Source organism: Mytilus edulis, chromosome 7 (genome assembly GCF_963676685.1).
Source record: "Mytilus edulis chromosome 7, xbMytEdul2.2, whole genome shotgun sequence".
Taxonomy (NCBI): Eukaryota; Metazoa; Mollusca; class Bivalvia; order Mytilida; family Mytilidae; genus Mytilus; species Mytilus edulis.
The window spans coordinates 65,284,288-65,312,087 of NC_092350.1; the positions used below are offsets into that span (position 1 = coordinate 65,284,288).

Genomic DNA, 27,800 nt, shown 5'->3' on the forward strand with positions numbered 1-27,800 from the left:
TTGTAAAGCAGCTTTATTTATTGATATCAATTTCTATTTTCACAGATGGACAAATGTTGAGAAGATGAGAAGATTTGATGAGAGATCACATGAATAAGAATGAAAAAGTTCTTCTATGACATTCTGGTTAGACTTTTCTATTTGTTATTTATTTTACAAAAGACAGAATTATTGTCTTGTATCATTCTTTGAAGAAATTGATTCAGCATATTAGACAAAATATCGGAAATAGCAAAAAATATGATATTTTAAAGGAAATAATTTGATATATTTCAAAATGGCATCTGCATGAAATAATGTAACAATTTTAAAAAGGTTAAAACTGTCAAAACAAGTAAAGAGTGTCTGACAGAGTGATAAGTTTATGCAAATTTTTGTTTGTTTTTTTTTTTCTTTCTTTCCGAAAAAGTCACATACTGTTTTTTAGTTTTTAAAGGGAAGTATCTATCAGTTTGTTTCAGTTTAGTTTTGATTTAATAGATTGATACAAATTTTAACTTAAAATCGTCAGTAAACAAAGCTACCTATATCTCATTCAATATGTCATGCATCCTCGTTTAAAAAAAGGTGTGTAAATTTTAAAGGCGGATTTTAGATATCAATATACGACGTATCATATAACAAAAGTGATCTTATCTTCAAATTACGCACACGGCCACCTACAATGATTGACAAAATAAGGTTTTTATAAATATTGTCCTTGATCAGCATGTAGCGTTTGAATTACATTTTTGATTTTGAAACAAAAACTTATGGATTCAACATGTTTAAGCACGGAAGAGATATTATTAGCCGGAATACGCATATGGTGCAGAAATTGTAGTATTGTCAATGTTATTGAAGAACAAATAACGAGCAAAATTTTGGAATGTTATATTGCTTATATCATCATATATATAACATATGCACAATATTTTTTTCTTGTTTTTATACATAATCTATATTATATTTACAACATCTGCAATCATCTTAACTGATGCATATATTGAAAAGTTATTATCTAAAAGATCAACTTGTAATTCAAATTTAGAATATATATTTCAACAAATAAATATTATGCAGATATAGAGATTTGAAAAACGATCTTTTGAATAATATGAAAATGTTCATCTTCGAATTTCTGGTTTTTACTCTGTTATACTTATTCAGCAAAATTTCACTTATAAAAGATGGAACTTTGGTCTCTATTCATTTCTTTGAGAAAAAACAAAATCATCGTATTGTATAAAATATCCGAAAAAGAAAAGACTGAAACATTCATAACGAACGTATGAAACATAATAATTAAGATACTATGTTATTTCACAAATTTTTACAACGGCGTTTGCTTTAATAATTTCAATATATTTAACCTTTTATGTATAGAGTGTTTCTCAGAGTGATTAATTAACGTGAGATTACATTTCGTTATTGTTTTACGGTAGGGGTACTAAAACAAATCAATTAAAACTTAATTACTCTAATATGAATGCATATATATCCTTTAAAATCGAAAAGAGATTTACAATTTTACTGGATTTACCAGATACTTTTCTTTGCCATTTATATAGGAGACGGTTAAATGTTTTAAAGGTATGTGCTTGTATTCAAGCGTTAAGTGGTTTCCACCCTGTTTTTGTCGATTAAATTTGAACAGGTCTGTTTACTCGAGCTTTTGACATCGACCCCGGTTTGGTATTGGGTCGGTTTTTTTGGCGACTTTTGTTTCTTTAATTCTTTTTTATCTTTTCTTCTAACAAAGGCTAATTTTGTTTCCATTGACTTATAAATAAATTTTGAATGTCCAATTTATCTTCCTCTCTTTGTGTGGCACTTATTAAAGTAGACTTATTCTTCATGGAATGAACCGTTCATCTTGTATACAAAGTTGAGCTTTGACCTCTTTGATGAAAATTGGAAAATGTGAAAGTGCAAGCGGGACGTATTTTATATGACACATTTTTTTATTTATCATTTGTTTCTAGTGACATTTAAAGGGGCTGTTGTTCCTGTCTAATTTTCCTTAAAACCATTAAAACATTTTCAACTAAGTTATTGATCTTTATCTAACTAAAACTCTCCCCTCATTATAGAATGACATATGTGACGTCTTTAATCCTGTTGATAAATGGAATATGATACATGAAACGATTTTTTTAAAAGGCATGTGTTCAGTTGTAGTGCTTATATCGCTTGTTGCAAAAATTGTGGAAGATAAAGAAAAAATGCACTGACGATGGCAAAGGAAGATTTTTTTTATATTTTCCAGTCAATGATACATTTATTTTTGTATATGAACAAAATAGTAAGTTCGCATTGTCCGATCATTCCTTGCTAATACATTTAGAACTGTAGATAAATTTTCCCAAACTAGCAAATATTTTAAAAACATACAAAAAAATGAACTCCGAGGAAAAAGTCAAAACGGAAAGTCCGTTATCAAATGTCAAACTGTATGTTGATGGAGGAGTCACGAGCCTTACGTCTAAAAATATCTCTATATCTACTTGTATCAACCTATATATTCAGTACGCAATATACAGTGATATTATATTAGTAATATGACACATTTATTTTTTAATCAGTGCAGAATCAACAGTTTTTGTTTATTTTATTTGATCAGAATATATGGATTGGTTATTGGACGGCAACCTTATTAAGATAAATAAACATATAACCAATTCGTGGTAAATGAGAGGTTTAATACTTATAATTTCCAAATAAAGTGAGTGTGCAGAATTTCAGTCGCTTACATGTTGGTCATTCTCATTTAATACAAATGTGTAAAATTATGTCATTCCTATAACCGATCTGTGTAGATGATGTAATTCCTATCTGTTGTTCCCAAACATATACAATTGTTGATGGTTTTTAGAGTTTATTCTGATTTATTTAAAGGGATTCGACAACCCTTTAATGAAATGTTATTTTATTACAATTTTGTTAATATTGACGATGATATATACTAGTGCAAAAGCTGCACGATAAAAAAAGTTATAATCATGCTAATGGTCTTATTTTAACAAGAAAAGCAAGTTCTATCCACATCAATATGTTATATACAAGCGCTTTATGGCTTTTGTAAATCTGGCGTATTATCATCAAATCAGAGAAACGATTATTTATTTATGGATTTTTTAACGACCTTTACTGGTTATGAAGCCCTCGCTTGGTTGTGGTGGTATACTTAAAATTTTAAATAACATTATGTTGACTTGCAGGTAGCGTTCTGTTTACCGGTATGCATAGCTTTTAAGAGAGAGTGCCCAGGACCTTCAGAGAGAGAATTCAGAGCAATATCGTTTTGTAACAAATCTGTAGCATTCACCTATTCCTGTCTGTATGACGAAAATAGAGATGTAAACGTTGAATCGTGTAAAGCAACAGTAGACTTTGCCCCGCCAGGTATATATTTTTTTTTATTAATTTTACCCAAGTAAGTGACCCTTGTTAACTAAAAAACACTGAATTCATTAAATTAAAATTTTATTTTGATGTTACCTGTTGATTGGTGCTCGAGTATAAAGACATTTAAACTATACTTTTCATATATACTCACCAGGAAAAAGACTCACAGCCACCCTGACTTTACAACAAACAATAATAGAACAATATATTCAAGGCTCCGTGTTTAAGACCATACGTTGGCCTATAGTGATTTACTTTTTACAAATTGTGATTTGGGGGAGAGTTGTCTCATTGGCACTCATACCATATCCTTTTATATCTATAAAATATTATGTACGGCTGTTATTGACAATAACACAGAATAAGTTGATTCTTAAAATCAATTACCACCAGCAAATTTTTCACGATTTTAATTAAAAATCGTTTTTAATCAACCAAGAGAATGTTTTGAATACTAAAAGTTGTCAAGGTTTTAATTTGCGTTCTTAAAGTCGGAACGCTAATTAGCGCTATTTCCTTCTTTTTTTTTATTGAAACGAAAATATGTGTTAGTGGTAATAATAAACACTTAAAAGCGAGGAATACCAACATTTGTCTATATGTTCCAACAATTTCAATGCTTTGGTAGAGCTAGTTCAATTGCAATTCAGCAGATTTAGAGGAGAGTCGAAGGATACTAAATGAACAATCAAACACATCAATCGAAAATAAACTGACAACGCCATGGCTAAAACCGAAAAAGACCAACAAACAAAAAAACAGGACACAGAGCACAACACCTAAAACTAAAGAGTGAGAAACACAAACAAAAAAAATACGACGGGAGATCTCCGGGGCTTCGGAAGGGTAAGCGGATCCTGCTCTATTTGTGATACCTATCGTGTTTCTCGTACAGTTAAGAACAAACCCGGTGATACGTCTTATTAGACAGGTCACACTCATGGAAAGGGAACGATATCGAATTCTAAGCTGTGTAATCAGTAAATGCAAATACAAATAATGTAACGAAAACTCTTGATTTTATTCAAATCCGTTTAATCGAGAATGTCAACTCATGTCAATAGTCAATAATGTTGATATATGGAGGGCATATATATATATATATATATAGGCCGAGATAAGATGCATACGTCAATAAAATCTACTAAACAATGATAAACAAAATCAACCAAAATATTAGGCTTGTAATTGGGAACGTAACACGCGCGTTTCGTCGACCTAATATTTAAAAGAGATGTTGGAATAAACAACATGATCAATCAAGTTGTAAGACAGACAGATTTATGAACACGAAATTCCGAAAGGTTTTGACAAAAAACAGCTAATAAAATATATTCCTGATCACAGAAAAAGGGAAACAAACATTAAAAATCATTTATTATAAACAATATCCTTTGATTTTTAAGCTAAATAGCATTTTTCAAACTTTCGTTATTTCGTACTTTGCTGATTTGAGGATAATTGTTAAAGGCCGTTCGGGGATCTGTATTTGCCAACTTTTAAGCCATTTTGACTCGAGAGAAGTGTTGTCGAATTGGAAATTATACATCATCTTTACATTGTATATCTAATATAATGTTGGTAATAGGATAACAAAATTGTCCTCACCTCTTTGTTGGCTAATTTTTGCCATTTTAACAGCAATTGATGATAGCATTAAAGAATACTCAATTATTTAATCTTAATTTCAATAATATCACATGATATAAATTTGTTCCAATAGTGTATGGTTTTTTTTATTCAAATAATATATGATTTAAATTCAAGGCCGTATTTCATTTCTAGGTTATAGTTAATGTGTTGAACATATACCGCTGTTTATTACCTATAACTTAACTAGAAATTTCTTTTTATCTTAGTGACTTGCTGATATAGAAATGCTGACTGTAAAGTCATTTTAGCTTTCTGTTATGTCTGATTATATGATAAAGGTTGTATATTTACTTATTGCAATACATTTTTTCAGGTAATAAATACGTACAAAGAGGACAACCCGATTTTACACCATGTGCAAAACATCGGTATCAGCCATTCCGACTGTGGTCAAATGTCAGTGGACAGTGTATATTTAAGAAGTCACAGTGTGTAAGTGATGGTCAATTTCTGTATAATAATGGTACAACTGAATCCGACCGATCCTGTCGCTGTGATTATACACATGGATATGCTTTCATTAAGAAACCAAGACATCTATGTTATTGTATTCCTTCGGAGGAGGATTGTAGTTGCTACAAAAAGTACTGTCCGCATAATACACTTCTAACACCAGGTAGATATTGTAGACCTTTAGTTACTAAATAAACTTTTTGTAAAGATTTTCTGGGAACAGCAAACAAACACAAAACCAAACAACTGCAAAAGGTACCAAACTGATAATAAATTATAGTTAAGATTGTGAAGATTGTCTTCTAAGTATCATATTTACTTTCATAGAAAAAAAATTCTGCGTGTCTCTTTGCAGATGCATACTGAATGGACTTCTAAATATAATGTTATATCAACTTAAAAATGTTCTTAAAGTAGGAACAATGCATACTTGATACTTTTAAACAAAGATTTATCTAATTGATATTGATCATGATTGAGAACAAATCTCTGACTTCCATATCCTTAAGTTTCTATAAGACCAATTATAACTGGCAATCGAAAACATAGTATGATAAATAGAGAATATATATGTTCTAACATATTTTAGATATAATTAAAGAAATAGTGAAATTCAATACAATTGTAAGATCGAACATTTAATATGCTTTATGCATTTAAATTACTGATGTAATAACATATACGGTACCGATTGTAAGGCATCAGATGCGAATTTCGACAATCGATGTATCGGCAGACAATATCTAGATATTTAAATTTCCAACATCTATTAGGAATGTTGGAAGAGCAGATAAAAAGGAACCAAAATCAAGATAAGGATTCCAAGCATATGGAGAAATGTTCCTTAATTTAACATTATTTAAAATAAAACAGGAACTCTTATTGTACCAATAATATTAATCAAACAAAATGATTATCATATTTCATAAGGAATGTAAATGAATTGAACCTGGAACAAACATAGGCATGCTATTTTAAAATTCGTCTCAGCCAACAATTCTACATTTTCAGATAAAAAAAAATCCATGCTAACAATAAATATTCATATTTATTTCTTTAACTCAGTAGTTTGTAGCAATTAATTCTTTTTAGATTATGATTGCGAACAAGAAGACGATATTCTAGAGAAAGAAAGCTATAGGTGTCCAATTATTGTGAATGACAGGTATAAATAACATTATTTTTTCAAACTGAAAGTGTTATTATTTTGTTACATTGGTCTGCTTTTAGTAAAACACTACTAGTGTAAAACAAAGCCCCAAAAATGCTCTTCTGACTGCGTGTCTGGCATACACAATTTTGAGTTTACTAGTATTGAATTGAAATCTGAGTCTTTCAAATTATTTGCGATATTAAAAGGCTTCTTTGAATCTATTGAAAGTAACTTTTTACACAAAATAAAGCAAAGTTAACCAGGTTATCATAGTTGAAAACTCAATTAAATCGTCTTGAAAAGTTTTTTTTCGGAAGGTTTAATACGACATAGTCATGATAGTATTTCGTCAACTTTAAATGTTGCTTGTATTATTGAGGTTTTTTAAGCTATACCACTTGCGGTTTTGATAAATAATCGAATATTTATGTATTTAATTTGTATTTGTTTTTGTGTGCTTAATATTGAGCAGCAAAGATGTTGAATGAATTGTTTTTGCAAGATTGATCGAAAATAAGGACAGAATTTTGTTTAGAATAGCCTTGTTGGTACAGGCTATTTCGACCATGAGTGTATCTGTTGTAACTGAAACGTTTTTCATTGCAATTTCATTTCGTTTCGTTTTCAAAAGTATTTACATTAATTTTACAATTCAACAAGTCAAATAAATGCTTTCTAAAAAGATGTTTAGTTTGAAGGTTACAATACTCTTTAAGAAGCCTTTGATTGTTTCGTTTTGCGATCGATGAATGTCTGTAATTCGAACCATGAAACAGTAATTTCAAATGCATTGCAATTATCAAAGGGTCGGGCATCAATGCTAATGATATTGTTTAATTTTGATTTGTATTTAAACATCAAATATTTTTCTAATTGCTTTGTATTATTTAGATTATCAACTGACAGTTTTTCTATCAACCAATATAACTTATTGTGGAAAAAGTTGTGGAACGGTAAGTCTCAAAAACTTTAGGATGTACTTTAGTGAGGTTTTTGAATACGTGTCAAATGTTCGGACTCCTTGCTGTTTTTCCATACGATACAAGGTAAAATATCCTGCGCCATAACACCTATGTAAACTTCATTTGGTTAGTTAAATAGCTGCAATGTCCACACTGTTCATTTTCTAGTACTGCCTCAATTGGCAGCAAATATAAAGCTAATGCTACTGAGGCTTGTGTTTCGATTAAATTATGATAAATAGCACCATAACAAAAAAGAAGTATATTTCGTTAGAATGAAAAAAGTGTAACTCAATATTGTTAATTGTATAGTTCATACTTTCATAATTGGTCAAAATGTTTTATATAAACTCAATTACTCTGTGGCTGATTTATTTTAGTACGGTATTTTTTTTAAAAATTTCCTGTTCACAAAACTTTAAATTTTTCAAAAAACTAAGAATTTTCTTATCCCAGGAAAAGATTGCATTAGCCGTATTTGGCACAACTTTTTGGGTCCTAAATGCTCTTCAACTTTGTACTTGTTTGGCTTGATAACTATTTTGATCTGAGCGACACTGATGAGTCTCATGTATACAAAACGCGTCTGGCTTATTAAATTATAATCCTGGTACCTTTGATAACTTTTAAAAGTTAAAGCAATAAAAAAAATACAGTTATATTCTATAGACGAAAAAGGAAATGGGTAAATGACATGATTGTCTAAAGGATCCAATCATTTGCATTCATTCCACTGCAAAAACATTCGATCCTAAGATCTTACAGGTTAAGTTGCACCTTGCTGTGTGCCTTATTCTATTATCAAAATTAGAGGTAAAAAGAGGAAATACTAAAAAAAGAAAAAACAGTTGAAAGGTATTCTTATTCTTACTGCCTTTTCAGTTCTTATCATTTTTTTTTTGTATATTTTTTTTTAACTTGCTGTACAAATTAATTGACAATTCGTTTGTACTTCGGGGGATGCGGTATAGTTTTGATGCCACATGAATTTAGATATAGGAAGATGTGGTGTAAGTGTCAATGAGACAACTCTCCATCTTGTTCATGTTGTTTCTTGTTTAGAAATGTTGCAGTCAAGCTATTTTGTACAATTGTACATTGTCAATACAAACAAATTATCAACAGCCTGCTATTTAAAGTGAACATGGTATATAAATATGCTCTAAATTTGACAAGTTAATTATTAAAATCAGTAGGAAAATTCATTTTCGTTAACTTTTCACGGTTTATTGTAGAGAAAAGACTTTTCAATGCTAGTTACGTCATTATATCCAGATATGTTCGCCCTTAACAAAACTTCATTCGAAAGATCTTCAATTGGCAATATAACATGTTTTTCTAATCGGTTAACGAGGGAATCGTATGCATCTTTTCAAAGTTTTACTTTGAACCATGCTATTATGTCTTCTTTTTTAGGCATCATTCGCTAAATATTTCGCATTTTATTCATCTAACAGAAAAAGATTATATTTAGAAGAGAAAAAAATATTCATACTTTATAATCTATTGATTTTTTCAGAATTTTCTCCAAAGTTTATAGCTTTCTTGGTAACTGCTGTATGCACACTCCTTATAGTAGTAGAAGGTATGTTTATGCGAAAGTAAATATATATTTAAACGTTAAGTAAACAATTAAATATACCCTTTTCACGGAAATATGTAGGCAATGGATACGAATTTCTAAACGTAAAAAAATGTTGCGCCCGTAATCAACATAAACAGGTATGTAAACATATCTATATGCGGGTGTATTTATACAGATAAAGAAAACTTATGTTGGCTGGTTGTAGACTGAAATGTCTGCATCCTCTGAGTATATACCTTATATATACCAAATGCAACATCTGAAAAATATACTTTACTGCAAATTATTTTAACACAGAAAACAGCACCCCATTATACTATAATTGTTGACCTAAAATATTACCAAAATGTATTACCAATAAATCTTAAATAATCGCTGGACCAAATTTATCTACAGTTTTCTGGGTCCTTCCCCTTATTTAGTACATCATTATATTCGTATATATCGATTAGGCGTCTAAGTACTGCGCTAAACATGCTAAAGAAAGATAGTAGAACGTTGACATATAGATGACAATCGGAAGTCTCTAATTTTTCATTGATTCTGATCATACAATCCGTTGAACATTAGAATGACAAGCGACTGCATTATGTAATTTATCGGCCTTGTGACTACCCAGTATGTTTCGATTAGTTATGTATAGTGGTATTATGTTCAACACAATTGAAGGCCTGAGTTCCATAACTTATGGACAATTAGGGGAATTATCTACTAAACCCATATATATATAAGATATCCCCTCGCAGTGCTACACTTGATGAACGTAAAAGGTAACTCAACGATACTTGAAAAATGTGCATTTTATATAATTCCCACTTATTATAAATCAACAATGATTAACTCTTTTCTTTTGTGAATGTTGCATGCTTTGTCATGATACCGTTGTCATATATATTTTTAGGATTGCTTGTATTTGTTTGCTATAAAGGACAAGGTAAGTGAAGTGACAAATAAGACATTACATTAAAAGTTCATCTGTTACCTTCATCATTTTAATACTAATAGTTTATTTACGAACGAGTATGCAATTTCAAAACGAAAATTCCATGCTTTTCAGAATCTACTTAACTGACTTATTCGTTTTCATATGCAATCTCTGTTTAACTATAAGTGAGTCGAAACTTGCTTCATTTGAAAAGATATACAATACTTTTTTTATATTTGTATATAGATTAGACCGTGGGTTTTCCTGTTTGAATATATTTACAATTATCATTGTTAGGCCTATATCTTGCTGTTATGTGTGAGCCAATACTTGGTATTGACGGATATTCACAGTGCCCATGTGTTCATTAAATATAGCAAAACATATTCTAATATCATGTATATGTACCTGTAGTAGATCCCATTTTTAAACAGAAGCAACAGCTGATAGGCCAACGCAGACATCTTTTTCAATAACCTTTTTAAAGTTATGATATTTTTTTTTCAAACCAGAAAGAAAACCACTGGCTCCGAATGACATACTGTTACACCCAGATGCAGATACATATGGCATAACTGTAACTTGGTCTCATCCTTCACATACATCAGCAGATAAAAGATGGCATTTCAAAATAAAATGGAGAGTAAATGACTCAGTGGATGAGTGTTCACCCAAAGTAGCAGGTACAGTCAACAAATATAAAATTCCTGATGTTTTTCCATGTGCAGAATACAAAATTACTGTGACAGCATGTATAAGTGAATTTGATGATACTGAACATGGTGGCTACTATAGAGAAAGTGAACCCAGCGCAGAAAGTACGATTACAACCGAAGGTAATAATCAATAATGAGCTTTCAGTGTATAAGAAAATCATTTAATACCAGAGTAAATTTATAAAAATAATGAATCTGAAAAAGTAAGTGCATTGAACATTGAAATGTTGTGACACAAAGCAAATTTCTACTTCAATTTCATGAATAATAAGTATTCACTGATTCAATTGAAAATAATTGAAAAAAAAACATATCATGATCATGACTGACTAATTTGGTAATTTCGACTTAAACCTATTTATGGATTTTGTTTATAACTTTGTGTAGCTTTTACAATTGCAGCCATCGAAGTGATTTTTATGATACAACCTATGAAATTATATTTGATGATTAATACAGTGTAGTTTGCGTTGATATATTGGGAATTAAAACTAACAAGTCATTTGGAACGTAAAATGTAATTTCCAATTCATACGATTAATTTCCATATTAAACATGTTAGTTTTATATTATTCTATGCAGACCCACAACAACCACAAGATTTGAAAGCTATAGAAGAGTTGAATGGCATCAACCTTTCATGGGAACCGCCACGGTTCCCGTCATTTACAAGAATTATTAATTACAAGGTTCAACAAATATGCGGTGGACATGAGAAAACGATATGTGTACCGGCAGAGAAGTCATCTTACTTGGTGTCAGATGTGTTTCCATCGCAAACATATTCGTTTGCCATCAAATCGACTTGCAGAACGTTGGACAATACTTGTGATAGCGAATTGAGCCATTCTATTAAATGTACTGCTAAAGGTAAATGCACATTGTTGTATCTATTTCACTGTTGACATGTGTTAAACATGTTAACTAAAGTGCACTATTTTAATGTTAATTATTGGGCGTGTACTACTATTTTTTTTGTAAAATTTTATGAAAATGTCTATAAACTTCAAATTACAGCTTTGTCGTAAAATAACATGCACAAAAATTATTTTTTAATACATTATAATTGTCAAAAGCTTTGTGTCAAATTATGTAGCATGTACATACTATATACAATAACTGATATTCATCCTATAGTACTTAATATTTTTTAAACAAAGCATAAATGACTAGTACAACTTGGTAATACTTTTTTTCTCTAAAATATAGATTATGGATTCTTTGATATTTTTTAATAATTTGAATAAATTATGTTTATTTACTTAGTTTCATAAATTTCCCATTGTCATTTTCTGTTATTAGATCCTAAACACCCACGGAATTTAAAAGGTGAAGCAGGTATAAATGGCATCAACCTGACATGGGATCACCCGTTGTACCCATCTTTAGCAAAAATTAACAATTACAAAATAGAAAAAAAAACTAATGGTCTAACAGATATATTGTACTCATCCGAAAAGAAGAATTCTTATCTAATGTTAGACGTGGTGCCATCTCAGACATATTCTTTTGCGATTAAAACATGCTGTTTAACGTCCGACAAGGAATGTGAAAGTAACTTCAGCGTTCCTATCAACTGTACCGCTAAAGGTAAATTATCCAATTGCTCCAACAGAGTTATGGTCTCAGTTCTTGACTTTAACACAGATTTACTGCAAAAACTGCTTATTTTTTTAACATTGGAAACGATATTATTTTTTTCTGAATTGCAAGACAATCAAACCAAAATATTTTTTTTTCGATTTGAAAATCTATCAACTTTTTGCAGATTGGGCAAAACGTAAAAATAATGGTAAAAGAATTATTAAAAGGTATTAGAGTGGCTGGTATTTTATGAAATCTATAACAATAGAATTTGATATTAAACATACCGTGTATGTTGTATTCTTTTGTACTAAAATTGAAAAACATATTTCGATCTTAATTTGTTTAACCTGAGTATTATAGACTGCATAAATGAGATTCAACACTAGTGTTTTGAACTATATTAATTTATAGTTCTTTACCCGGGAAAGTTAACAACTTTAAGCATATAATTACTCACAACTACTGACAGCCACATCATTAAATGAATTCACATGCTTACAATTCATAATTATTATATTTTTTCACTGATAGAACCATTTCCGCCAAAGGATTTGCAAGCTATAGCCAACTTTAAAGGCATTTATTTGACCTGGTCTGTACCGGAGTATCCAACGATAGATAAGATCCGACACTTTATAGTGGAAATCAATTTTGGTAACAAAGACATTATCAACGTATCGTCAGACAAAATATCCCTCCTGATATCTGATGTGTTCCCGTCAACATCTTATTCCATTCGCATGGCAATAAGTGTAAGAACAGGAAATAATATTCAAACAGATGTGATCCAGTCAAGTGGAATTAAAACTGAGAGTGAATATACTGAATTGATCCATTGTAAAACACCAGGTATAGTGCTCACTAACAAGTTGTTTACAGACGACATGAATTGAATTGACCGTATATTCAAAAATAGATTATCCCATGTGGTGTCGTTTTATATGATAAGTAGATATGCTTTGAATGCCAATGAAACAGTTAACCACCAAAGATCAAAGGTTGTAAATAACTACAAATCAACTCATAATTTTTCGCATGGCGTTCTTTAATGTACACAACTAATCTCTATTATAAAAAAAAGATGTGGTTTGATTGCCAATGAGACAACTCACCAAAATGACACAGAAATTAACAACTATAGGTCATCGTACGGCCTTCAAAAATGAGCAAAGCCCATACAACCATTGGAAAATAGGTTGCTACAAAGAAAAATAAAGGTTTTACTAGCTATTACTCCAGGTTTAATACACCATTCTCTACATACGGAAATGACTGTAGCAAGTCTGGAATATGACGGTTGTTTTCCATTAGTTTGAAATGTATGAGTTTTTGATTTTGCCATTTGATAAGGGACTCTCCGTTTTGAATATTCCTTGGTGTTTGATATTTTCGTTAATCTATTTTTACAAGATCAGTTCAAAAGTTAAATTCATCCGAATATGACTGTCACTAAAATCAAGAAAAAAACAAACTACTTAAAGTGTCAATCTAAAGGTTCAAGTACTCGCTTTACATGAACTCTCAAATTATTATTCATATTTCGATAATAATTTAGAAGTAATTGGGTTCGTATATATTTTCTCTTTTCAGTCTTGTAAGTTGTCCCCAAATTAGACGCAAGACAATTTTGTTGAATCATCACCATACTTTAGTACATAAGATACTAAATCATAACTGAGGTGTTTCTTCTAAAGCAACACGAAAAGATACAACGACTGACAGATTATGCCCCTTTGAAAATTAACCGATCTCCGTTGGCCATTTGAACTCAGAAACCATTAGTTGTGGCCACCTAAAATCTTCACCAATGATCGTAAATTCGTGTGACTTTAAAGTCAAATGTATACGCTGACTTTGACTTTGACCTAACACCTTGTTAATGGATAATATCAGAAACTATTAATAAAACTAACAGAAGTCCTGAATAGTGGATAATGTTTGGATCATTAAGCGGCAACTTTGTTACAGTTTGACCGAATAGATTTGACCTTGTTGTAAGGGGCATAACCCTGTTAACAGTTTCTGTTGATGCAAAATTAGCTATAACTACTGAACCAAATGACCTAGAACCATGGGGTCTTTAGGAATGACAAAGGTCAAAAGGTCAAGGTTATGATCCAGATTAATTATGTGGTTTTTATTTTTATCTTTTTGAAAGGGTTTTTAGTGTATATTATTTTTAAGTGGACCTTGGAATTGAACATTACTACTTGTTTAATGATTTTTAATACATTGTACCTTTATCTAAACATATGTTTTACATTTTAAAAATAAAAGACCTATCAATTACGTTTATTTGACATTTTAATAATAATATCATTATCATCCTCACCATAACTACGCATAAAAATGAATATGTATTATTATTTGAAAAAAAAACATTAGAGTAACAATGTATAATACAGTAGAGACACCTTTTAAATATTCAATTAGTATTTATAGAGGAACCCTTTTTGTTGTTTAAAACTTTAATGTATAGCAAGCAATATAAGTGTTCGGCAATTATTTTATTATATTCTATTACTTTTTGTATCATAGATCCTTTACAGCCAATAGATGTCATAGCTTCTCCAAGACCGAATGGAATAATGGTTTCTTGGACTAGTCCGGACTATCCTACCCAAGACAAAATACGATGCTATAAATTAGTTATGACCAATCTTTACGATGAAACGCAAACAAGGGATATTAAACCGAACAACAAGGGCGATGGAAGTATCTTGATGTCGAATGTATCTTCTAATACAGAATATTCTTTTACCATTGCAACAGCCGCCAAAGGTCCAACAAATTTTAGGGAAGTTTGCCAATTGCCATGTGATACTGAAAGTGTTCCAAGCAAAATCGTCAAATGTGTAACAAAAGGTACTATTTTGTTACAAACAGTTTGATTAAAGACAGTAAACATATCGTACGTGTGATTAGGACTAGTGAGAATAACTATGGTTAGAAACATGTTTATCTGAGCATCTTTTTTAAAAAGACATTAACGTCTCAAGTATTATGTCCGTTCAGTTAAGATAAAAATCAATATATCCAGAACATCATCATCTATAAAAATAATCCATCAACCTTTGTCAAAGGCTTGGTTCTGTTTTAGTATTAAGATTTCAAACAATATACTGAAATCTTTTTCGTACAGCAAAGGGCACATAATCCTTAACTAATATATTATATGTATACGAATTTTTGTATTTCAGTTATATGTGAAACGACAAAAATAAAGGAAGAGAAAAAGAATTTTCTTCGTTTAGAAAAACTTTTCCACATGGCAAACAGTGCTGTAATTCAGAAAATTGAAGAAAAAATATCAGAAACAAATCTGGAAACGCTTCATTTGGATACTGTAGCAGACTTGTTAAAATCACTGTCTAAAGATGACAAGGAATTCATCTACGGCACGAAAGGTATAATTTACATATTGCATTTAATGTATACATCAAGGTGAACGCCGACAAAAAAGTAAAAATCTTGGAGATTAACTTTCAATATTTGCGAACGAATTTGGCGAACAAATACAACGGTTCAACTTAAAATTCGTACAATCTTTACTCTTTTTTCAAATTTCTCGGATTTTTTGCCTTATCAAACAATACAGGGTTCCCACCTTGAACTCGTCATGTGTTACGATTTGGACAGAAACTGAATAATCAGCTGATCAAATATGATACCTATCAGCAACAATGGGTAGTTTTAGAAAAATGTTGATTGTTTAATGAAATGGTGTCGTTAAATAGCGACACATGTCATATATCAACAGGATTCTTTAACATCTTTGATAGAAATAATTGTTTGAAGTGGGTACTTCAAAATCATTTTAGCGAAGCATGTGTTTGAAGTATATCTTTACGTCTCAACTTGCTGTTATGAAGAAGAAAAATGAGAAAAAGAGAACATGAAATATCCGATTAACTTATTGGAGATGAATCACTTGTTCCTAGCAGTCAAATATGATGATCTAAATATCATATTTTAAATTATCTACTGTGGATTCATTTATTTTCGTGGGTATCAATTTTCGTGGATAGAGAAAAAAAGATGTTTCGTGGTGTACGTAAATTCGTGGATCGCTGATAACAAAAACAAAAAAAAAATCAGATACGTAATTCGTGGATTTCCTTTTGATTTAGGGGATCATATAACCTCCTTGGTTTGATCAATAATAAAACAAACAAAAAAGAAGGAATTCAATGAAAAAGTTTTGAATTGTCAAAATCCTCGCTTGGTCATTTTAGGTTAAAGTGTTCATTGAAAACTTCTATTACAATAATGGACAAAGACAACTAATTATTTGTTTGTTTTACAATTTATAAATTCTTGTCGGAATTCTATAAGGCAATCAAAACTTTTTGATTGAAAGCTCATTTCCCTAATCACGATATAATAAACAGTCATATAAGTAAAAGGTGTGAAAATAAATGTTCCTGTCATAAACAATATTACCTACGGGCAATATCCCCGTACTTAATCCTATTGATTTCCAATCACTAGTAAACCAAACTATGACACGGTAATTAACAACTTACAGTTATTTTCCATGAACAGTTTTAATCAATTTTAAAAAGTAAATTATCACTGACATTCGATATATTTATTATTGATTTAATTAAAATACTTGTATCTTCTTTCAATAAAAAACACGTGTTATGTTACAATGTTTATCGCTAGTCAACACTATACTAGAACTGTATAACATAACCGCAAATAAACATCAGACTCCGTACACATTTATCGGGATTATTCTTCGTTGAATTCTTAAATTCGTGGTTCGCTGTGACCCACGAAACCCACGAAAATTGGTATACCACGAATAAAAATGAATCCACAGTATATAAAAAGCAAATATTTGTTATTATTAGTGTTGTCAAATTGTACACTTTGCCTAACCGGTTACTCGTATAATCGTTCGACCGGTTAACCGGTTAACCGGTAGTTAAAGTTGATGTTCGAAGACCTTACCAATAGTACCCTACACATAGATATAAGAAGATGTGGTATGAGTACCAATGTGACTACCTTCCATCCAAGTCATACTTTTACGTTTTTATAATACAATGAATTGAAGTTTGTACTTTGGTATTATAAGGCTGGTCGGTGAAGATTCCTGTCTAAGTTCATTATCAAATACATGGTATCAACTATGGCGTTTATACTTACTTCAGGTTGAAAAAATTTAAAAAAAAAACGTCTTGATCTCTTAGAATTGAATATGTCTGAAACCGATAATTCTTCCATTTTGTCTTGTTGTCTCCGAAAATATTGTGAGGTGTTTCAATTCAAATTGATTAAACTTGTTATTTGTAAGTATACATTAATTAAATTCACGTTGATTTGCTTTTTACAGTTTTTGAGTTAGCATTTAGCATGTTTAGTTTAAAGTATGACAAAGACTTGCACGACGGAGATTACACATTGAGATGTGGGTCTAAACAATATAAGATCAAAAATGAAATAATGAAGTAAATCGTAAAATATAATCGTGTTACTGATAAGAAATTACTATTTAAAACATGTAACTAATTATGTTTCCTTAAGATCTAGCCCCGAGCTGAGAGACAAGTGCTAATTAATTTTATATTTTTGGATTAACAATAGTAATCAATAAACTGGACAATTGGTCAGTTAAATTAATTACCACGATGACAATTTTTAAAGAAAACACATCTATTGAAATGATTGCAATATAGATTTTTTATCAAATCTATTAAAATTGAAAAAAGTCCGGTTAACCGGTTAGCGTTTTTGGTATTCGGTATTCGGTCGTTCGAACGGTTAACCGGTTAACCATTGACAACACTAGTTATTATTAAGTGATAAATTATTACAATGTTCGCTTAACAATGGTGTTGAATTAAATTAGATTAGATAAAACTGCTTTAAATTGGGGTTTTTTTTTAAAGCTAGAAGAAACATTAAAAAAATTATGTGAGTTTGCAATATAAACTTTTGTTTTTGAGGAAAGAGGTGGCAAAACGAAATTTGGCACAGGGAAAACATTGGTGTACATGTTAAAGTAGACACCATTTTTTGTAACGGAAGTGACAAACAAGCGCCCTTTAGATCTATGTTCATTTGTTCCGATGTCTTTTGTCGATCCATCACCTCCATTAATTGTTCATTGAAAATTCCCACCTGTCGCAGCTGTGTCCGCATTTTAGCTTTACATTAGATTATGGCAGAGAAGTCAAACGTCTGTATCATAGAAGCTTGTTTCTTTTAATTATTACATCATTCTACAGATTTAATTTAGACCATTCGTAGGCCTACTTGTAAAATTGCCTTAGAATATTGTAATTGAAAACAGAAATATTGAATGTTACATAATTCGACAATCAATCGATTTTGTTTTTAATTTAAGCAGATAATTATGAAGCCGCATCGTCCATGGATTATGATCTTATTCTACTGCTACGTTTTTGGTTAAGTTCAAATGAACAAGAAGTTCCAACGATTCAGTTTGACAAGAAGCCGTCTAAAGTTGATACAAGTATACAAGCTGATTTATCTAGAATATATTTGACGAGGAAACGTTATCAAAATTCATCAATAAAAACGATTTCAGTAAAACAATTTGATGAAGAATGGAAATATTTGTGTATGGTATGTATGCATGTTCAATGTATATAAAGTTAAGATTATCAATAAATAATTTATGTGCTTTACAAATTCCTTTTTTTAGAAACCAAGTAAGCTGGTTAGCGCTGGATGATATTTGTTTTTCACAGCAAAGTTGGTATCTTTTGTAGATATTGGAATATTTCTTTAGAAGGAAATGGTCACCTTAACCAAACGACTGGAATCATAAGAAATTTCTTCCGTTTTGAACACCAGTGTGCATACAATCGTAGTCTATTTTCTATTATAATGGTATATTTGACTTTTCTATCCTTGTTGACTATTATTCCCATTCTTAACTTAAACAATGATTCATAGAAGTGTTCAAACTTTATCTTATGAAATGAAACGATCAACGAAGATACAAATTATTCTCTGAATCAATTATTATCAGGATTGTTTATCTTTTTGGACAACATAATTGTTATGCTTGAAGTCTGTATTTCACAACAAACAATTGGTATTTCTCTGAATATAAAGTCTGAGTGCAGTCTCTTGTCGACGTGTTTCTTTATTCGCTCTGAACATACTTCATAGTGTCTCAGTTAGTAGTATCCTTAATTTTCACGCTCCGATATGTCTCCACTCACTATGTTATTCGAACGCATCAATCTTATTGAACTTGAAATAATGTTTACTATAGATACAACTTAGTCATGTTAGTATGCTATATATATTGATCAACATCTGCGAATTGAGGGTCGGTATAGAACAAAACCTTACGTCAAAAGATACTATTTCTTAGAGCAAATTTGATTTTCGTCTCGCATTTTAACGTTGTATTGTCATTGATACTTAAACACGAGTCAAGGTGAATTTATGTTGCTACAAATTGTTTTAGCGGAACAATATATCATGCTGGTTTATATCTAATTTTCGTAAAATACTTTGTTCAAATAATTATGGGTGTTTCGACACAATTTGATCTCAGAGTGCACGTGGCAGCATAATCGACATATGTGCACTTGAGGGTACAGATGTATCTTATATATAGAATTTATACAAATGTGAAATGTTTAAGGAATGCTGCTTTGATATTCTCAAAATGTCTTTATATAAAATAATCCCATTTGATATTATCTTTATGATATTGATATTCAACTTCTTCTTAACTTTTACTATGTAAACTATCACCTTTTCATTTCTTTAACTTAATGTTTAAATGCCCTTTCTTTTAAGGCTGTTGTCAGGCTTGGTGGTTACAAGTTTGAAGAAAAATGCACTAGACTTCTTCGTCAGCTTTCAAGTCAAGTATCTAGACAAATGTCAAATGCAAATGATGAAAAAATCGGGAACCAGGATATTGTAGAAGCTATTCTCAGAGAACAAGAAAACAAGAGTTCAGAACCGCACGAGTGTTCCTGTCAAGGTGAATACACTAATGTCTTGCCTAATGACTGTCTATTATACATATATACAGATAGACAGACAGACAGACACACACACACACACAAATATATAGAGAGAAAGTCTGAAAAACAGACAGACCGACCGACGGAGAGAAAAGACAAGACAAGACAAACAGACAAACGGACAGACAGACAGACAAGACAAGACAAACAGACAAACAAACAAACAAACAACAAACAAACAAACAAACAAACAAACAAACAAACAGATAGACAGACAGACAGACAGACAAGACAAAACAGACAAATAAACAAACAGACATATTGACAGGAATGCAGACAGACAAACAGACAGATATACACACCTATGGTTCAGTATTATATATTATTACACGAAAATATTTTTTACAGATTTGCACCATCTAGAAATCAGGACCTGGAAAAAAGTTACAGACAATTTTAATGTCAAAGGTGGTATCGATGACCTGCAGAAGGAACTTGAAGACTCATCATGTTTGACACTGGTAGGAACAGAAAATGAAGAAGTAAACGCTATTTTACATCATATTGCGCTTTCTTTTGTAGAGCACAATAACTGTTATGTTGTAATTCCTTGTAAATCCCCTGTTGAAGTTGTAAATCACTATAAGCTTGATAGGCATCAATTGTTTGTTTTAGAAGATGCTTGTGGTCGTTTTTTTCCTGTACAAGAGTCGGTTCAGTATTTGATTGAACATGACAGAAATTTTAAACAAATGGTACAAGCAGGCAAGACAAAAATCATGATTTCTTTCACCGCATGTGTGTATTGGAAAACGATTTTTTCGAAAACTGATGTGTTCTTCAGGAAACATATAAAGGATTTAGCCCCCGAATATTCAGATCAATATGCACCGCAACAAATCGTCAGAAAAGACGAATTTGAAATTACTTGGAGAGATCAATTGGACGACTGGTTTTTGAATGATACGTCCAAACATTGTGCATTGTTCCTTACTACAATAAATGATGGTTGTATAAGCACTTTATGTTTTAAACAAGATGAAACTCAGCTGGAAGGACGAATGCAAGAAATTCTACAGAAATATTCTCTTGAGTGTGATCAAGTGAGAGCTAGCTTATTGGATCATTCTGAAAGTTTTATTTTGAAAGATGGGGATCAGTACAGAATTTCGAATTCAACGATGTTTCATTTTCTCTGTTGTTACTTTTGTGCACATAAGTATTTGCAAGATTTGTTCTTGCAATTGGTTGATGGAAAGGTTTTTTATGGGAAATTACTGTTAGAATGTACACAAACGCATGTTGACGGAGACTTCGTTTCTGTAAATATCTCACAAGAGGAACGTTATTTTAGTCGAATACTAGATGATGTGTCTCGAAAAGATTACAGTGTATTTTATTCCAGACAAATGCAAGTTCCAGTATTTAGACGAAAACTAATTGTTCAGGTTTCCGAAATGGGAGGGGTTTGGACAATTGGTATCATAAATACGAAAGAGCTACAAGAAATCGCTATCACCGGAAAATTTCAGAGATCCCCATTATTGGTGGCCTGTAGCCATGGTTATGAAGAGCTTGTTTCTTTTATGTTGCGCCATGTAGATAACGATATCAAAGATAAAACCGTTTCCGCACTTTTTAGGATAACAGTTGATCAAGGATACCCATTATCAGTAGTAAAATTGCTGAAAAGCAGTGGTGCCAATCTGAAGTTTGTTTGGGACGATTCATGGACCGCTTTAAATGCTGCGTGTCAACGAGGAAATCAGGATATAGCCAATTTTTTGATTGATGAAGGATCAATTTTCAATACAGTTGATACATTAGGAACTACTCCTTTAATGTTAGCATGTTACACGGGATTAAATGAAACAGTGCAATTGCTGATTAAGAAAGGGGTGGACATCAACGTATTAAACAACCGAAAAATGTCCGCTCTAAAATATGCATGTATAAGTGGGCATGAAAATATCGTTTCCTTGCTTCTAGACAATGAAGCCGACTCCAGCACTGTATACCACGATGGTAGGACACCACTAGTTATAGCATTTGAAGAAAAGCATGATCATATCCTCACATTACTAAAAAACAAAGGTTTCGATGTCGAAAGCACAGACAAATTAGGGAAGACAGCTTTAGCAATGGCGTGTACTAATGGGGACAGGGATACAGTGAAAAGTCTTATAAAATTAGGAGCGAATATCAATTCGCGTGACAATAAGGGATGGGTGCCACTTGGTCGTGCTTGTAATAGAGGATCAGAAGAAATTGTTGACGTTCTTCTTCTCGAAGAAACTATAGACCTTAACATCGAAGACAATAACGGGTGGACACCTTTAAAAAAGGCATCGTTGAATGGGCATAGTAAAATTGTTGATATCCTGTTAAATACAAATAAACTTGAAATTGATAAAGCTGACAATGATGGATGGACTCCACTTATGTCAAGTTGTCAAAAGGGACATGTAACGATTTCAGAACTCTTACTATGTAACAATGCAGATGTAAATCATAGGAGTAATGACGGAGTAACGCCACTCATGACTGCAACTCAGAATGATCATATTGCTGTCATCAATTTACTTCTTGAAAACAATGCAAACGTTGATCTCGATGATAACGACGGATGGACACCACTCAGAGTTGCATGTAATGCTAACGCAGAAAAAGCTGTTGATCTTCTTCTTAAGAAACGTTCTAATGTAGACAAACCTGATAAAAAGGGTTACACACCACTTAAAATAGCATGCAGGAATGGATACTACAAGATTTCCTCACTTCTCATCGAAGAGGGTGCAGACGTTAATAGAAAAGACAATGATGGATGGACACCCGTACAAACTGCAAGTAAAACAGGACATCTAAAAATATGTAAACTGCTTTTGTCTCATAAAGCCGATATCAACATCGCAGACTTTAGGAGATGTACACCTTTGCATATTGCCTCTAGAAATGGACAAACAGATATCGTTGAATGGCTTTTGAAGAATAATGCCAAAATTGACCAATTGGATGACGATGGATGGACGGCACTAATGTCGGCATGTCAGTTTGGTTACAAAAATATTGCAAACCTCCTTCTAAAAAATGGTTCATGTGTAAACCACCAGAGTTTGAAGAAATTAACCCCATTGATTGCAGCATGTCAAAATAACAATAATGAAGTAATGGACATTCTTATCAAGAATGAAGCAAATGTCAATGATTTTAATGTTGACGGATTGACACCGTTACATTTCACCTGTATGAGAGGACACATAAAAGCCTCAGAAATTCTTATTCAGAGTGGAGCGGATGTTAATAAGGCTGACAACAAAGGATGGACTCCCCTAAAGTTTGCATGTAGAAATAAAAAGGCCAGCCTTGTTCAAATTCTTATAAATGCCAAGGCTGATGTTAATGTGGTAGATAAAGATGGTTGGACTCCTCTGAAAACTGCGTGCAGGGTTGGCGATGAAGACACAGTAGAAGTGCTTTTGAATAATAATGCAGACATAAACAAAGAAGACAAAGAAGGATGGACGCCACTGAAAAGTGCTTCGGTCAATGAACATTATCAAATTGTCAAGAAACTACTGATGAAAAACGCAGATATTAACAAAGTTGATCATGAAGGGTGGACATCATTAATGGCAGCATGCAAAGTTGGAAATTTCAAAGTCATCAATGTTCTATTGGAACATGTAAAATACGCGGCAGATGTTAATTGTTATAGTGAATCTACAGGGGACACTCCATTAATCATAGCGTGTACCTATAGTGATGATGGAGAAATTATTAAGTTGTTGTTGGAAAAGGGTGCAGATTGGAAAAAGCAAAACAATATTGGACAAACTGCTCTTTTACTTGCTTGCATGTATGGGAAAACGCAAAATGTCTCAAAGTTACTCGATTATAGAGTTGATAAAGATGTCACAGATAAGGATGGTGTAAGTCCGTTAAAGGCTGCATGTCAAGGGCTGTACCTAGAAATTGTTGATTTATTGATAAAAGCTGGAGCCAATATCGATATTGCTGACCTGAATGGCTACACACCGCTCATAAGTGCTTGCGAAACACAAAACCATGAACTTGTTGAACTGCTCATCCGTAATAAAGCAAACATAAATAAATCTACACCAGATGGATGGAATCCTTATCTCATCGCCATAAAAAACCATGATGACGAAATTGCAAATCTTCTAATTAAGAAGGGAGCAGACAAAAGCAAGGCATCTTTAGCAAAAGCGTGCGAAATCGGACATCTTCCTATAATTCAGTTTTTACTAGACCAAGATTGTAGTATCGAATCAAAAGAAATAGGGGTCATAAATCCATTAAAAATGGTGATTGAAAAACGACAGTTTGTTGTTTTAGATTTATTCATAAAGAAGGGAAGAACATTTGACCATTCCTTGTTAAAGGATCTCATTGACGAGTTCGATGAAGAAGGTTTATCTGCTCTGGCTAAAGCCTGTAGAGATGCAAATACGGAAACATTGATATATCTACTCGAGCACGGGGCTGATATTTTTCAACCAGACAAAAGGGGAATTTCTCCTTTGATATATGCATGTTTAAACGGAAACAAACACAATGTTGATCTACTCCTAGAAAAACTAGAAAAAGTCGTTGACGAGAATAGCAAAATAGTCCTTGACTCTTGCAGGAGTTATCTTAACAAAGCGGACAATGATGGATATACACCTTTAACAGCAGCCACAAGCCGAGGACACGTGCCATTAATAGAGTTGCTCATATTAAACGGAACAGACGTGGACAAATTAGATGACTGTGGTAAAGCACCAATTATGTATGCTTGTGAAAATGGGGACTTGCACACAGTAAAATCTTTAGTTTCAAATGGAGCCAGTATTACTATTATTTCTGATAATTCATGTTCACCTTTGACATTGGCAAAACAAGCAAACGCATGGCAAATTGTAGATTATTTTATAGAAATGGGAATTAGATTAAACCATGAAGATCTACTAAGTATCATTACTACTGAATCCGGTAATGAACAGAGAGGCGGGAATGATTTTTTTACAATGGCTTGTAAAAATGGATACAAAGCTTTGGTTGAATTAATCATTGATGAAAAACAAGCTGATTTAAATTCTCCTGTTTGCGAAGGTTTAACTCCTTTGATGTATGCCTGTAAGATGAACCAGACGAAAATAGTAGAGGTCATTGTTAAAAAGGGTATTGACATAGATTCAGAATCATCGGAAGGAAAAACGGCTTTAATGTTTGTATGTGGTGAAGGCTATACAGATATTGCTGAAATCTTATTAAAAAACCATGCTACTGTAAACAAGTGTGACAACACTGGACTTACTTCTCTTATGATTGCTTGTGAAAAAGGTTCACTATCATGCGTAAAGCTTTTGACGAAATACGGGGCTGATATGGACATCAAATCCAGTGAATTATCTGGCTTTATGATTGCCTGTTACACTGAAAATTATGAAATAGTAGATTACCTTGTTAGTCAAAAATCGTATAAACCTTTAAAATACGATGTCCGAACATTACTAGATCGTACACATGGGAAAGAACTGATACAAAGTGTCTGTAAGGGTGGCTATGAATCATTATTTAACATTTTAATTGAAAGTGAAGATAAAATCGATGCAGCTGATGGTGATGGCAATAGTCTGCTCCTGCTAGCAAGTCAAGGTGGACATGATGGCATCATCGAGAACCTGGTGACAAGAGGGGCAAATATAAATCACAGAAACCTAATTGGACAGACTGCCCTTAGAACGGCATGCAATGGGGGTCTTGTTAGATCTGTAAAAATCCTATTAAAGAATGATGCAATTCCAAATGAAACTGATGCAGAAGGTAGAACTTCATTAATGATTGTTAGTCAAGGTGGTTGTCTAGATGTGGTGAAAACATTAATACAGCATGGCGCCGACATCGATTTGGGTGATAGGAAAGGCACAACAGCTCTTATGCTTGCCGCAAAACTTGGACAATATGATACTGCAGAATATTTGGTTTCCAAAGGTGCAGACATCAGTAAGTGTGACAACAAAGGCTTGAACTCCTTAATGGCAGCATGTCAAAACGGTCATATTGAGATAGTCCATTTGATTGCCAAAACGAAAATGGACATAAACTCCAGCGACAATGACGGATTTACAGCTCTTAGATTTGCTTGTGATGGGGGTCATAACGACATTGCCGATTTTCTCATTCAAAATAAAGCGGAAGTAGATAAAGCTGACCACAGATGCTGGACCCCGTTGAAATCATCGTGTTTCAATGGGACATTTGCAACTTTCAAATTGTTGTTGGAAAATAATGCAGATGTGAATAAACAAGACAACGATGGCTGGACTCCTCTTATGTCTGCTTGTCAACATGGACATGATAATATCGCTGAACTACTCCTAAACTGGAAAGCAGGTATTGATATGACAGAGGTGGATGGTTGGACAGCTTTACGAATCGCATGCATTTATGGACAGGCATCAACTGTGAAGTTTTTAGTGTCGAAGGGGGCAAACGTTAATCAAGTTGACAAACAAGGGTGGAGTCCCCTGAAAGGCGCATGTGTCGGTGATCTTAAAAACAAATTGAATTCTTGTTTAAAATTTGGAAATATTATAGGACTTCCAAAAGAGTGTGAGACCGAATCATCATTTGATTCAACTACGAGTAAGAAATACGAGGAGATAGTTACGTGTTTGATTCAAAATAGTGCCGATGTCAATTTAGTAGATACAGATGGATGGACATGCCTAATGTCAGCTTGTCAAAGTGGCCATATTGATATTGTCAATCTTTTAATCAGCAACATTATCGATATTGACAAAGCTAATAGTAAAGGAAAAACAGCATTTAGTATCGCTTGCAGTATGGGTCATACAAGGGTTGCAGAACTACTTTTGAATCGTGATGCCGATATCAATAAAGCGGACAGTGATGGTTGGACACCTTTGAAAATTGCCTGTCGAGCTGGACACAAAGATACAGTTAAAACGTTACTTCGTAACAGAGCAAATGTAAACATTGAAGACAAAGATGGGTGGACTCCTCTGATGTCTGCCTGTGCACACGGAAATAGAGAGATCGTGCAGTGTCTTCTAGAAAACAAAGCTGATGTGGAATATACAGCGCATGATGGTTCTACAACTCCAATGATTATTGCTAAAGCAATGGGGCAAAGGCGTATAGAAAAATTGCTTAGAAAATCATTGGAAGGCTCAATTGGTGATGATGAGGACGATAATCAGGAAAATGACAAAGACAACGAAGAATCTGGCAAGAGGTTGGGACAAATAAAATTGACAATCCGGAAATCTTCTTCTAACGACATTGATGAAGATGACGATGATGAAAGTAACAATTTACTGTCTGGTTTATTAGCGTCGATGTTAGAAAACGATGATTTTAATCCAGGTTGTCCTGTTTCATAG

General features: G+C 32.4%; 1 protein-coding gene across 1 annotated transcript; it reads left to right on the top strand.

Annotated features, from left to right (window-relative positions):
- LOC139483332 (uncharacterized) lies at positions 1–27,800 on the top strand. Its single transcript, XM_071267357.1, has 17 exons — positions 1–126; positions 3,201–3,384; positions 5,354–5,656; positions 6,586–6,658; positions 7,538–7,599; positions 9,128–9,209; positions 10,365–10,372; positions 10,631–10,954; positions 11,417–11,704; positions 12,137–12,424; positions 12,953–13,270; positions 14,960–15,286; positions 15,622–15,828; positions 17,766–17,840; positions 18,780–19,021; positions 20,216–20,405; positions 20,797–27,800. Exons 1-17 carry the CDS (start codon positions 100–102, stop codon positions 27,798–27,800), a joined length of 10,002 nt encoding a protein of 3,333 aa, XP_071123458.1. The 5' UTR covers positions 1–99.

Excerpts from the sequence above, each read along its gene's own strand:
- LOC139483332 (XM_071267357.1), top strand. The coding sequence starts at position 100 with ATGAAAAAGTTCTTCTATGACATTCTG. Across the intron at positions 127-3,200 it reads AGTTCTTCTATGACATTCTG|GTAGCGTTCTGTTTACCGGT; the intron begins GTTAGACTTTTC and ends GTTGACTTGCAG. Across the intron at positions 19,022-20,215 it reads AATGGAAATATTTGTGTATG|GCTGTTGTCAGGCTTGGTGG; the intron begins GTATGTATGCAT and ends CTTTCTTTTAAG.